A 13,915-nucleotide genomic window follows, 5' to 3' on the forward strand; every position below is an offset into this window, starting at 1 on the left:
ATTGTTTTTGAATCATGACGGAGAGGTGTTCTAAAGCAAATATTTCCCTATGAAAACTTATTGTACCTCTATTTTACCATCATCAGGTCAAATTGGACACTAACTAAAAGGGCTATTTGTTCTACATACAACTATCAGGACTCCTGGTTCCTATCACCACTGTAAAGAAAATTTGTTTGACACGTTTCTCTACAGTGAACCATTTAAATCAAAACATTCTGAATGACTTTACATATCAATGATTTAATTACAAAGACATGTTGACAAGTTAGTGGAATTTCCCTTTATAATCAGCTAAATATGAGACAAAGACACTAAAATATGCAATCTTAGTGAATAACTGGACTTAGTTTATGAGTTTTCTAATATTTCAGCTGTTTTCCATGACTTAAACTAAACTACATTTCCAGGTTTTACAGGACATCTTTGCACCATCACACGCTTCAACATTTTTATTTAGTTGTGACAAGAAAAGGGGCAACAGATTCGACTTAAAAATATATATACTACATGATTAAATTGTTAGGTCATAAACAAAGACATTTGGGGTGGTGTAATATGGTCCTTTCTAGAGAAACTTGATGAGTCAGAACTGTTCACAGTGGTGGTGATAGGAACCAGACGTCCACCTCTAAAAGCTCCCTCACAGAAAGTTACTACATGAAATGCTGAATACTCCGCTTGACCCCTGAGACATTGTTTTATTAGTGTTGTGATCATGTTTCGGCTTAAAATCTATTCTAAATCGAATCTATTTGAATCCATTTGTTTTAAACCATTTATGGCATTCATGGCAGAGGTTTACCTGCAGGGTGTCGTAAGGCAGAATAGTCCTCAAAGAAACCTTATTTTTCAGATTTATGATTATTTAACCATCATCACCATTACATATAACATCTGGATAGTACATTAAATGTCTATATTTGTGTTGTAGACATTGTGACCCCTGGTTCCTATCACCACCACTGTAAAGAAATCAGTTTGAAAATATTTCTTTTTTTGCCCGCCACCACCTCCCCTCCTCCTCCTCTTTGGAGGACCAATTTTTTCTTTATTACTGTTATTACAAATTTCTCTTAGTATATACTGTCATCGTGTAGAGGGAGGGCAACAAACTGCAAACATACAAGCAAACAAAAATTGCAAGGGGGAATAAAGGAAAACAAAAAGGATAGAAATTGGAAGAAAAAACAAACATATAGAACGTAAAACAGAAAGAAAAACAGTAATTATAATATTTGTACCCTCAGACAATAAATTGAGCTATAGCTATTTATAATATCTGCCATATATATTTATTTGTGTGTGTGTGTGTGTGTGTTAATACGTGACCAGGAACATTCAGGTAGAGGCACCACAGGTAGGTATAAAAGCCGATGGAAGTTAAGGTGGTTGTAGAATTAAGTGCTGACCATGTTTTTTTCATATTCATGAGATTTGTTTTTGATAGATGCTGAGATTTTTTCATAGCTGTGTTCTATTAGAAAGTTTTTCCACAATATTCTACAATTAACCACTTCAGGTCTTCAGCCACCTTCAGTCTACGAATTAGATCAGGACTAATCGTTTTTATTTTTCATTTATAACAGCGATCTGTGGGCAGTTCGGTGCTACATGTGCCCAGGTGGACATACGTCACCATGGTGTGGGAATTAAACCCCTAAATGGTTTTTCTGGTTTTCAGTTGCTACCTCTATACTGCTTATGGCCGTTTGGACGGGTCTCTTAAATAAGGAGGACCAGATTTGGCAAAATGAAAAATAAATAAAATTAAAAATAAATGACTTAGTAAATTAATATATGAAGTAGAATTGCAAAGAACAATGATGATAAATCTAAAAATAAATAAATATACGTAACAATTAATATATTAATAAATAAAATCTTATATAAATTAATATGTCTGCATTTATTTATATGTTATTTATGTTTCTTTATTAACAGTTTTTCGGTTTTTCTATTAATTTATTTTATTAATTTATTTCCATAACTATTAATTTCTATATTTATTTATTTCTCTGTTTATTTCTGTATTTCCTTGTCCTTACGCTAATAAAGGGGCTGTCAGTCAATGATGTCACAGCGTCTTAATATTCCTATTGGTTGATCGATTGTACATGTCTTACTCTCTCAGCGGTAACTAAGGACGAGACAGTACAGTAACGGCTTCTTACAGCAGCAGACAGTCAGAGATCAGAGAGGCTCGGCTGATCTGGATCAATGAATAAAGTGAACAATTGTTAAAAATATAGATATGGAAAAAATGTAAAAATGGCATTAATAAAACAATAAACAATACAGAAATAAATAAATTGAGAAATATATAACTGCAGAAAAAGGAAATGTGTATAATTACAATCACAATAAGCAATATATACTTTATTTAGGTTTTTTATTTATTTATTGATTAATTTACTGAGCCATTTATTTTTTACATTTTATTTATTTTTCAATTTGGCAAATCTGGTCCTTCATACTTGAAAACGTCGCTAAGGCTGTACGGCTTGTACTTCATTTTGTAGTCCATTCTATGAACTACAAATTTCTTGAAGCAGATCAGATCCCGCCGACACATCCGGGCATTGTGGCTGTAAAACACATAACGCTAGCGAGCTGATTCCTCAACAAATCCTCAATTCCCTAATGATTCTCGCCTCTCTGAAAAGAGAAAACCTTTGATTTCATACTTATAAAAGCAGACAATATCGCCGAAAGGGTAACCGAAGGTGCTACAGACGAGCTAGGCCGCTGGTTATCGGAGCTCACACACACACTAACGCAGCTAAGCCGGAGCGCTGGGGTTTCTGGGAGATGTAGTTTCTAAACAGTGATTGCAGCAAAATTGATGCAGACGTTAAATGTTGTTTGGGAATACGGTACGAAGTATGGTAGGAAGTGAAAAACGTATAACGGCGCAGCTAAAATAGAAAGAAATACGTTAAAATCTGAGTTGTAAAAAAATGAGAAAAATCCTGAAAAGAATGGCAGGAATCCGATGTGACGTCACACGCCCACTCGCCCGTCCAGTTCGGGGGGTTCAACATGGCGTCCATGCAGGTGAGTAGCAACCTGCCGTAAACAGTCGAGTACATTCAAACCGTTGGACGCCGCGTTTTATTCGGCTCCTCGTTACGGTGTCCACCGCTGCTTGTGGTTTTGTGTGCGTGTCGGGAGCTGTTATTCACCTCCCGAGTCTGGAATAGTAGTTTTTTAGCCAGAGTAGTCGTGAGCTGTTGTGTTAGCAAAATTGCTAACCCAGCGTTAGCTAACTCGGGTGTCTGTCGGTGTGAACGGCAGGAGCTGCTTTTACACAGTAATGGCTTTATCACGATCCCACCACGAAATATTTAACCTCTGGACGCGAGAAAGCCAACGAGTGCTTTTGACTTTACGTCCTCTTGAAACATGCTGTTGTTTTGACTTGACCGCAGAAAGTAAGTTGAAGGGGAATTCCACGGATTTTCCAGAAATTCCGCATTATTCATTGTTTGAGGTGTAAACACAACCACGCAGGTCGGGTTGATGAGAAATAGTTCATTAGTAGCGGTTCCGGTGGTGGTGAAACCAGGGGTCGCCTTGTCTACAAGAAAGATATAGGCATTTTATTTACTATCAAACCCACCAGGGAACCTTCGCACGTCTTTTCAGTTTTATACGTAATCCTGATTATGGTAAAACAGTGAAACAAGTAAGTTTCCTTTGGGGACTACTTTGCCTTAGAACACCCTTCCTGTATCCTTCCACCGTGAGTGGATTAAGATAAACTGATTAAATATACGTCTTAAACCAAAAACTTCATCATCAGCTTTATTTCATGTAGTAACTTTCTGTGAGGGAGCTTTGAGAGGTGGATGTCTGGTTCCTATCACCACCACTGTGAACAATTATGATTCTGAGTTTCTCCAACATGGAGCATTTCACACCAAACCCCTCTGAATGACCTTCTCTTTACATCTTAACCCATTTAATTAAGCAGAAATTTTGAAACATCGGTGGAGTTCCCCTGTAAGCTGGAGGTCAGGTGATAGGTGGTAAAAGCTAACAAACCCGGCTGTTTTAGTAGTTAGTTACCTTTTGGCCTACTAGATGTGACTTGCCTAGTGTTTTGCTTGGCAGCTATAGAAAACACTCTTCGTGCTGCTGCTGCTCTCTTGTAGTTATGTCTTTGTTTCTTTCAATGTTTTTACTCACTAGAAACGGTTACAAAAAGAACTGATGGCTTTGCAAAGTGATCCACCCCCTGGAATGACACTGAATGAAAGGAGCGTGCAAAACACAATCACAGAGTAAGTGTTCCTTTTAGTGTCAATTATTTACCAGAACACTGACTGAACCTCAGATGCATCCCTACTTCCTACAAAGTGCACCACGTAGGTCGTAAAATAACAGATTCTACTCCCAGATCGCTCTCACTGCATTTGGCATCCAAGCATTTACTACAAAAACAATAATCCATCAATAAGAACGATGGCCTTCATTAGGATACAGAATAAATATTCTACAGGTGGCTACAATGCAGTGTCATTTACAGCAGACTACCGATGGGCATTTTAAAGTTGATATTCGAATTTGTAAGGGATTATTAAAAAAAAATCTTGGCTTGATATTTACAAGCAGCCGGTCTAAAGTCTTTGAAGATAAATACTTCGCCTCTGTTTCTACCTCAGCTAATGTTACTAAATCACGATATGTTTCATTTCAGATCTTTTCATCTAAAACAGTGAGTTTGTGAAGAGTTAATTATCGAAAACTGAACACGAAAAATTCAACAAATATGGTTAAAGTTTTGTTTGTAAAACAAGCTTTAGCTTCTCCTCTCCTTTAGGCGTCTGCAGTAGTCTTTGTGCATTTTCTTCTTTGCACTAAACCAGGGGGCAATTCCTGGTCCTGGAGTGTCCAGATCCAATACACATGGCTCTGATTTTTAGCTGATCCTTAAGGCCTTTGCGACCTGGCAAGTGTGTTAGATTAGGGATGGAGCTAAACTTTGCAGAGTGGTTAGATCTCCAGGACCGGGTTGCGCACCACTGGACTGCAAAGATAAACAGCTCTTACCAAAATGTAAGTAAGTATATATGAAGAATGTAATGTTCTGCAATTTTACATCATTAACACAACACATGGACAGCCACTGTGGTTTTACTGTGACTTTTACCTTTTGTTGTTTTGGTTCACATGCTTACCTTCCAGAAAGACAACATTAAAGAAATTCAAAAGTGAAAAACAGTACAAACTTTTTTTTTTTTCTAATAAAAAAAATAATAAATGCTGGATTCTATGGATATTTCTTTATTTGCTTGATGCTTATGACACTGAGATATTTAGGGACGTGTTTTGGCCTTGGCCACATCACAGCGTCACAGTTGTGTCTTTGTCTAGGTGGTTTATAGATATGGAGGGAGCCCCTGGTACTCTCTACGAGGGCGAGAAATTCCAGCTCCTCTTCAAATTCAGCAATCGTTATCCCTTTGACTCACCTCAGGTAAAGTTTGCATTGTGAGACCACAGTAAACCGTCTGTTAACCTTAGCACGACCTGCGTCTGTATTTTTAATATTCTTTCTTTCTCTTAAACAGGTAATGTTTACTGGAGAGAATATTCCTGTCCATCCACATGTGTACAGCAACGGCCACATCTGCTTGTCCATTTTAACAGAGGACTGGTCTCCAGCTCTCTCTGTTCAGTCCGTCTGTCTTAGCATTATCAGCATGCTGTCAAGCTGCAAAGAAAAGGTAAGCGCAACGGTTGCTGGCACACTGTAGGTGGTCTGCTAATTAAGGCTTTCCCTATCAGTTGTAATGGTCATTAAGTAATCAGTTTTAAGAAAGCCAAACCATGAAAATGTACGTATCCTAATAATACTGAAACCATCCATAGCATTTCAAAGATTCCATAATCTTTAATGAGAAAAAAAAATAGGTTGGTTATATGTGTGGTAAATAAATGGTCATATAAATGGATATCAGTCCGGTCCAGTTTCTTACTGCATTATCATCATGAAAACTGCCAATTATTACTGATTCAAAGGCACCTTTTCCTCTGCAAGGCCGAACAGTTCTGAGCACGGCGTGTAACCGTTCCAGTGGCTTTTCGACACCTTTTGACACAGAAGACTTAAAAACTGGGCTCAGCATGTTTTTTTTCAGCTTGGCTGATCGTACTCGGGGCCACAGAACCGTTCTGTGGGGTGACGTGAGGTTCATGTCGGTTTTGTGCCACTGCATACCGCTGCGTTATTTCAAACTTAAAAACGATTAAATTAAGTTCAGTTCTCTCACACGGACACCAAATAAATGAACGCAGTGCATGAGTTTAAATCCACCACTCAAAAAACAACAAAGCTTCAATCTAAACACCACTTTCTAAATGTTAAACGGTACTGCCAACTAGGAGAGAGTAGCTGGTCAGCATTAGCTTTGCTAGCATGCTGCCAGCTCTGCTCACCATAGAACAGGTTTGTCTCTGACTAACAGGAGCTTTACTGGCACACATTTAGATGGTAATTACTCGTATCTGAGGAAGCGAAGTCGAGCGGTGATGAAATTAAACCTGTTCTGGTGTCTAAAGCCTTCTAGCCAAGTTAACTCTAGCCGGCTCCTCTCTGCTAGCCTACTTAGCTGAAGAGATCCAAACACCCCAGTATAGTTTCAGTTCGACTAACCGGAGCTCTGCTATCACAAGCAAAGACAGTAGGGGTGGGAATCTCCAGGCACCTCACGATTCGATTCGATTATGATTCAGAGGCTGCGATGCGATTATAAAACGATTATCAATGAAGAAGAAGCGGCCGTGGCCGAATAACGAGCCCTTTTGCGGTGAACTCGAACACTGTGGGTGATGAGTCCAGCTGTCAACCACTGGAACTTTATACTCGCTCCTGTGATCCTGGCGAAGGCGAAACTGAAAGCTGCGGGAGCGACTGGCGTTCGCTGACCGTCATGACTGTTAACCTCTGGACGAGCCACGTGAAGCTCTGTTTTTTTGCGCATGTAGGTCAGTTTAGGAGCTGATCTGTTCAGACTGGTGTCGCATACAGATCACATTTAAAAGATAATCTGAACAGCCCAACAAAAAAATCAGATTTGGTGAGAAAATCAGATTTGGGCCACTTTTACCTGCTGTGTAAACATAGAGCACGGCGAGAGGCCAGTGTTGGAGTGACAGACGAAATCAGATGTGTTTATTAGTGTGTGTGCGTAGCTGTTAGCCTGTTGCAGTTAGCATCTCGTTTGTGTAGTTTACGTCTTACGAGTCCGGACCAGCGTGGAACGGCTCTTAGAACCATTTAGCTCGACTGGGGGCGGGGGAAAGGCCAAAGAAAAAAGAAATTTAATCAAGGTTGTGGGTTTTTTTATTTATTTATTTATTATTATTTTTTTTACATTACAATTAACAAAGTGGTCTTTACAACCGTAATATTTAATAGGGTACAATTGATGATTTGAATCTTTTAATTAGTCATATGTGCTTCTAACATGAAATCAACTCTCTTCCTGTAGCGACGCCCACCAGATAACTCCTTTTATGTACGGACATGTAACAAAAATCCAAAGAAGACAAAGTGGTGGTATCATGGTGAGTCTGTCTGTTTCTTCATGTAAAAGACTTAATGAAGTTTAGCAGCGCTGGTAATGACTGTACTCACGTAGCAGATTTCACGCGTGTTTAGCCAATAGAACTCTGATATTATTACCATTGATTTGTTATAATATTTAAGTGTAATCACAATTAAAGAATACAGCCCGTTTTTGATGTGAAGTTTATTCCGTTCGGATCAGGCCATGTCAGTTTTTTTTCCTTCTCCCCTGAGGAATTCATGTCAAGTTCAGTGGTGATCTGATCATGTCAGTTGCATCCGGATACATAGCTCCATAAATTTCCAGGTAGATGTCGTATTTAGTCTCCTTGCACGTGTATCCAAATTAAACACTGCCCTAATTACAAAACAGAGGAGAGTCTCAGCCATTTACTGGGCCTGAGTGGTAGAACCTCATCTCCATCCTCTCCACGCTGTGAGAGCGTTATTGGGAGGAAAGAAAAGTCAGTCAGTCCTACATGCTGGCTGAGAGGGTGATTTGCAATGCCAGCTACAGGTATAAAGTATTAATCATATTCACAATACCCTCAATGTTCAGTTTTCTATGATTATGTGGCCACATGACACAGACAGCCAGGTTCATAGAAAATACCACCCATTAGAAACTCACTTATCTGTAATTTTATCTCTGTCCAGATGCGAGTTTTATCACGAGGAGATTTGTAGAAATGTTGTGACAGACGCCCCCTGATAAACTAATCCAACCCAAATAGGGCTTAAGTGGCATAAATACGTGATGAATTTTGTGTGTGTGTGTTTCAGTGGCAAGGAACAGTTTTCAAAACAAGACTGTACACACAACCAAACCTCATCAAATTCAAATCATAGTAAAATATCTCCTTTTCTGCGTACAAATGCAAATGCTGCACGGTTTGAAAGGTTAGAATCTGCCCTTTCAACAGAATTTCACCACTTTTTTCACTGAGGGACAAATAATTAATGTAAAATTGTAGCATGTTTTTGTTATCTTCGCCAGTGAACGTGACTTCTCAGGGTCAAGATTCGAGATGTGTGCAATTCTTGTACTACATGCTGCTACATATAAAAACCTAAATATGAACAGATGTACACAGGAGGCAAGAGGGGAGGAAGATATTCATAGTATGCGATTGCATCATTAAGAAGACCATGTTGCGATTTTGGAAGGCCAGCTGTGCTCTGATAGAGCTTGTCTCATCACCTTTACTGCACTTACAGCCCTGCAAGTGGATAAAAACCAAGCAAAATAAACCAGAATGACCACTAAAAAGATTTAACGACATGTAGACGCTTTAGATGCATCTCCAGAAAACGCTACAAGAAGATCAGCTAGATTGGTGGATCCGTATAACCTGGAGTTCAGAGCATTCCAGTGTGTGATATTTTATTAGAACTAATAAAAGTGGCTACCGAAACTGTCAAAGCTCTTAAATGTTAAACTCATACATAAATATTACCTGTATATTATATATTTAATATTAACTCAGCTTCTTATTTGCCAGTTTGAATTTTTTGTTCCACCTTAAATGACGCTGCAGTTACACTGAGGCGCCTTAAACCTGGAACGAATTTCAAAGTTGGCAAATACGAAGCAACATCGGCTCACAATAAGCGCATCACTGTGCCTCAGTAAATGATCCTTAATCGACAAATACCTCGGATTTCGTTTAGAGATGTTTAACTGTCACTGAGCAGTTAATGTGCAGCGCAGCGAAGCTGTTATCAGCCGTTGGAGCTGCCGGTCGCGTCTCACTGGCTGACCTAACGCTGCGTCCCAAACCACACACTTCTGTACTTCACCTACTACACTAATAAGTGCACTTATAATGGGGTATGTGCCATTTTTTGCGTAGTATTTAGTGTGCTAGTATGCGGATTGGACCGCGAAAATAACACAGCGGGAAGTCTCAGCCGTTTAGATTTTAGCTTTCATTTGTCGTCACTACAACCACAAATCAAATGTAATCAAGTCAGTACACTCGAATACTCAGATTAATGTGCTTTACAAATTTAAAAAAGGTTTAAAAGCGCATGTTACTCACTTTGCTGGATTGGTTATGGCTTTGGTATCTCATTACAAACAGCCACAGCATTGCTGAATGAACTTGAAGTTGCCGTCCAAAATGGTGACAGCGCGATTGTGCCGTCATCTGAATACTATGAGGTGCACACACAAGAATGGTATTGTGCATAATAGATGAGTACAGCAGACATCAGGCAACAATAAGTAAAGAAAAAGCACGAAACAGTGCGGGTGACCGGCAGTAGGGAATGAGGTAGATGGCAATAACAGCATTGCATTGTGAATATACAGAGTTGCATGGTGTAGTGCGACCGTTCCAAGCAGGGCAAATAAACAGCCAAATAAGACGCTTTAGAGTGAGACAGAATGACCACAAAGACCTTTAAGTCATTAATCGTGGTTATTATGATGACTCATCCTGCCTCTTGAGGAGAACTGTAAGTTCTGTTGGATCCCATGTGCTGTGGGAGAACAAACCTCACAAAGTAAATGCTTCTTCATTAAAACCTGCATTGAAATGTTGAAATTAACCACATAAAGTTGTAAAATGATCGACCTGGGAAGATGAGTTTAAAAAAATTTCTCTGTTTACAACATCTTGGTTAAATATCTCTCAGAATTAGTACTAAATCCTGTTGCATCAGTGCAGAGGTACCTGCGTTATCCGCCCGGAAGTAAGTTCTTCGTTGTTGTGACGTTAATGCTGGTTTGTTCTGTACAGCAATTATACACTAAAGTTACATGATGCTGTTATTTCTTTGTTTTTCTGTCTTTCTCATTGACCTTCTCTGCTCTTCCTCTCTTTCAGATGATACATGCTAGTGGTGCTCGGACTTTTAGTAAACTGTAATTATAAAAACAGACTCACTGATGGTACATCTGCACTTTTTTGATATTCAGTCTTTGGCGTTAGACTGAACGAACAGACCTCCTGGCTACTTGGCGAAGCGACGTGTTTGGGGCGTACACTTCAGCAGGCTGAAAACTGGGCAGAGCACTACAGGAATGTAAAACTCCATATTCTGAAGCAAGCAAGCAAGTCTTTGCAGTATATAGGGATTTTTTTTTTCCTCTTATGGTGAAATTACTTTTGAGTCACTTTTTTGTTCTCATTCTCTTTCTGTCTCTCTCAGAAGCCTTTCCAGGATGAAGCCTTTTGTGCAATAATCATTTAAGCATGCTTACATTATCAAAGATCGACAGTCCAAATGTGTAATAATCTGGAAAAAGACAAAAAAAACTACTGTAAGGGATCAAGCGTTATAAGCGGAGACAAATGTCTCAGTTTTGCCTCACTTCAAAATATGCACTGTGAAATTTAGGGAGTGAACACTATCCTGTTTTGTACGTCGTGATTATAGAGTAATGAAACCTTCGTTTGGAGGGAACCCGAATTAAAGGTAATGTGTTTGGTTATGGTTTGTAGAGGTTATTCCAGCAGGTAGATTGTTATTTACTGCGGTACTGACAGAAAATAAATAGTCAGCATGGGTCGAAGTTCATGCGTCCTTTACGCACCCCCCCTCTTTCGCATAGTTTTCTCTGGAAGCCCATTTTTACAACAAGAAAAAAAGGATTTTTCCCCTCATTTCTGCAAAGTTTTACATCAAATTTTTTGATGTAGTTTCATGAAATAAGTACATATTTCCTGAAAATGTTTGCTTAGTGTCTCAAAAAATTGACTGTTGATCTCAAAAAGTTATTTTCATGTAATACTGATTAAATATCTTGAAATAGTTACTTATTGTCTCAAAATATTGGCTTAGTATCATCTCAGGATTTTCAGTAAGAACAGAATTCTGACATGCTATGTCAAAATAATGGGTTATTTAAAGTTTCAAGAAGGTAAAAAAAGTAATTATGTGTCAGAATTTTGAGTCATTATTATGAGGTACGATATCAAAATTTTGAGGTCGTTATTTCAAAATACTTTGTCAAAATGTTGAGAAAATAAGTCATTATTTTGACCTAGTATGTCAAATTTTTGAGAAAAAAGGTCATTATTTTGACACATTAAGTTGATATTTCTGGTCTGGTTAATCGAGATACTAAGGCACAATTTTGGCACATTGATGCCAAAATGAAAAGGGAAAAAAAGACATTTCTTTTCTGCCTTCCAGGAATGGGCTTCTGTAATTAACAGAGAAGAACTGATTTTAGAGATAAGAAAAAAAACTCATTAACCACTTGATCGTTCATGTAATGCTATTACTTCAGGTTCTTTATCAATTTTATGTTTCCGATTTAATGGGTGAATGCTCTTACATATTGCAGTGATGGGAAAGGCTGTTTATTTTATTCTTTTCTGGTAGTTAATCTCTTCCATTTAAAGCCCTGTTTAGGAGCTGATGAAAGAACTCCACAGCCGCTCTGGGTTAAATCTGAGTTTACTGACAGAGAGCCTGTTAAACGTACGTAGTGTGTGTTGCTGTTATTGGAAAGTTTCTGTTTTTTGCAGTACTAAAGTATGATTTCTGACTGGGGCTTTAAGGCAAGTAACTTTAATTTGAACTTGTGTGAAATGGTTTATGTTTTTGTTATTTAACATTATTTAAACAAAATGTTCTAATTAAAAAATAATATATTTTGAAATGACCGCAGTCTCCTGGTCTTTAATGTTGTAGTGAGAACTTCATGCTGTTAAGTCTAAACCTTAGTTATAAGTCCAACACAGTCAGAATAGATAGTTTTATTCCCGAAAATGCAAACAGTGTAAATGCATCCTCAAGTGTACAACAAACTCAGTAAGGTCAAATTGCGTAGCTTTGTCTTTTCCAGGGCTAAGGGTCATATTGTTCCACAACATGACAGGTAGGCTGTCAGGAGTCAATGTTTAAAACAGCTTAAAGATGACTTTAGGGATTCCACTGAAGATGTGACAGTTTGTTCCTCTGCAAGAAGTTACTGAAGATTTGCAAAGACCTTTCAAGATACCACCCCAGTGATGGTGTTTGTACCTTGAAAGGTACCTTTTTTCTAAGAGGGGTGATGTAAATCTGACCTCACTGTGATTGCATTCGTTTATACTTCTGTAGCAAACAATTCAGTGCATCATGAAATATGAGATTTCATGTTTCAGTTACATTATGATTCGTTGTAGTGTGCTGTAAGAAGTCAAGTCAGTCTTCAGACATTTACAACAGGCATTGTTGCAAAGCAACTTTACAGAAAACCCAGGTCTGTGAGCCCCACGGTCATCGCGTAAGGTGGCAGTGGCAAGGAAAAACGCCCTTAAAATAAGAGGAAGAAACCTTAGGAGGAACCAAGACTCAAAGGGGGAACCCATCCTCTGGTTGACACTGGATCGCAAACAATAACATGAGCAAAATCAACAAAGAAACAGTTTTTAATGTAGTGTAAAAAGCAGCTGAAGCAATGTCTGAGTAAATAGTTTGAGTTTATGCAGCAGCAGCATCGTCAGGAGGGTCAGTTCATGCAGGTGAGGTTTGCACAGCATTGTACAGCAAGAAGCCCGATGGTGGTCTAACGGGTCCAGAAGGCAAAGAAAACACAGTTCGGTTAAGAATGACTGATTACAGTTTACAGGGTTAACAGAGCAGCAGAGACTCCAGCAGGTCTAGTTATAACAGCCTAAGAGGGAGAGCCTGAGAGTTACAGATATGAGGGCTCCCTGAGATGTCAGCACCCCTCCACTCCACCTTCAACAAACCTGAGTGAGCGTGTGAGAGCAGCGGGACGACAGCACCAACACTCCCAGTTAACCATAATACTCTGATCATGAACCCCCAGAACTGCACCATTTATATAATGGGAAACTAAGCTAATTGCCAAAGTCTTGACTGAACAAGTGGGTTTTTAGCCTAGACTTAAAGACTGAGGCTGTCTGAGTCCCGAACACTGACTGGAAGATTATTCCAAAGCTGGGGGGCTTTGTATGAGAAGCCCCCCCTATCTAGGTACTAATAGTGAGCAGCACCTTGTGACGTAAGTGGGCTTGATGGTTCATAGTGGGAGAGAAGTTCACTCAGGTACTGAGGGGCGAGTCCGTTTAGAGCTGTCGGTAAAAGAATTTTGTAATCAATGCAGAATTTAACTGGCAACCAGTTTAGTGTTGATAAAACTGGGCAGATATGGTCAAACTTTCTGGTTCCAGTAGGGACTCTGGCTGTAGCGTTCTGGACGAACTGAAGCTTGTTGAGGCTTTGGCTGGAACATCCAGCCAGCAGGGCATTACAGTAATCCAGCCTTGAGGTAATAAATGCATGAACTAGCTTTTCTGCTTCCTGTAGAGGATGCGTTTCTTAATTTGGCAGCATTTTTTCTGAGCGTGTGAGAGCTTCAGTGTGGAACATTTT

The 13,915-nt window shown here is 39.1% G+C and overlaps 1 protein-coding gene across 1 annotated transcript; it reads left to right on the forward strand.

Moving 5' to 3' along the window:
* Window positions 1–2,974: 2,974 nt before the first annotated feature.
* On the forward strand, window positions 2,975–12,194 carry ube2w (ubiquitin-conjugating enzyme E2W (putative)). Its single transcript, XM_036556314.1, has 6 exons — window positions 2,975–3,057; window positions 4,195–4,286; window positions 5,380–5,482; window positions 5,577–5,732; window positions 7,500–7,575; window positions 10,408–12,194. Exons 1-6 carry the CDS (start codon window positions 3,043–3,045, stop codon window positions 10,419–10,421), a joined length of 456 nt encoding a protein of 151 aa, XP_036412207.1. The 5' UTR covers window positions 2,975–3,042; the 3' UTR covers window positions 10,422–12,194.
* The last annotated feature ends 1,721 nt before the right edge of the window (window positions 12,195–13,915 follow it).

This window comes from Colossoma macropomum, unplaced genomic scaffold (genome assembly GCF_904425465.1).
Source record: "Colossoma macropomum unplaced genomic scaffold, Colossoma_macropomum, whole genome shotgun sequence".
Classification (NCBI taxonomy): domain Eukaryota; kingdom Metazoa; phylum Chordata; class Actinopteri; order Characiformes; family Serrasalmidae; genus Colossoma; species Colossoma macropomum.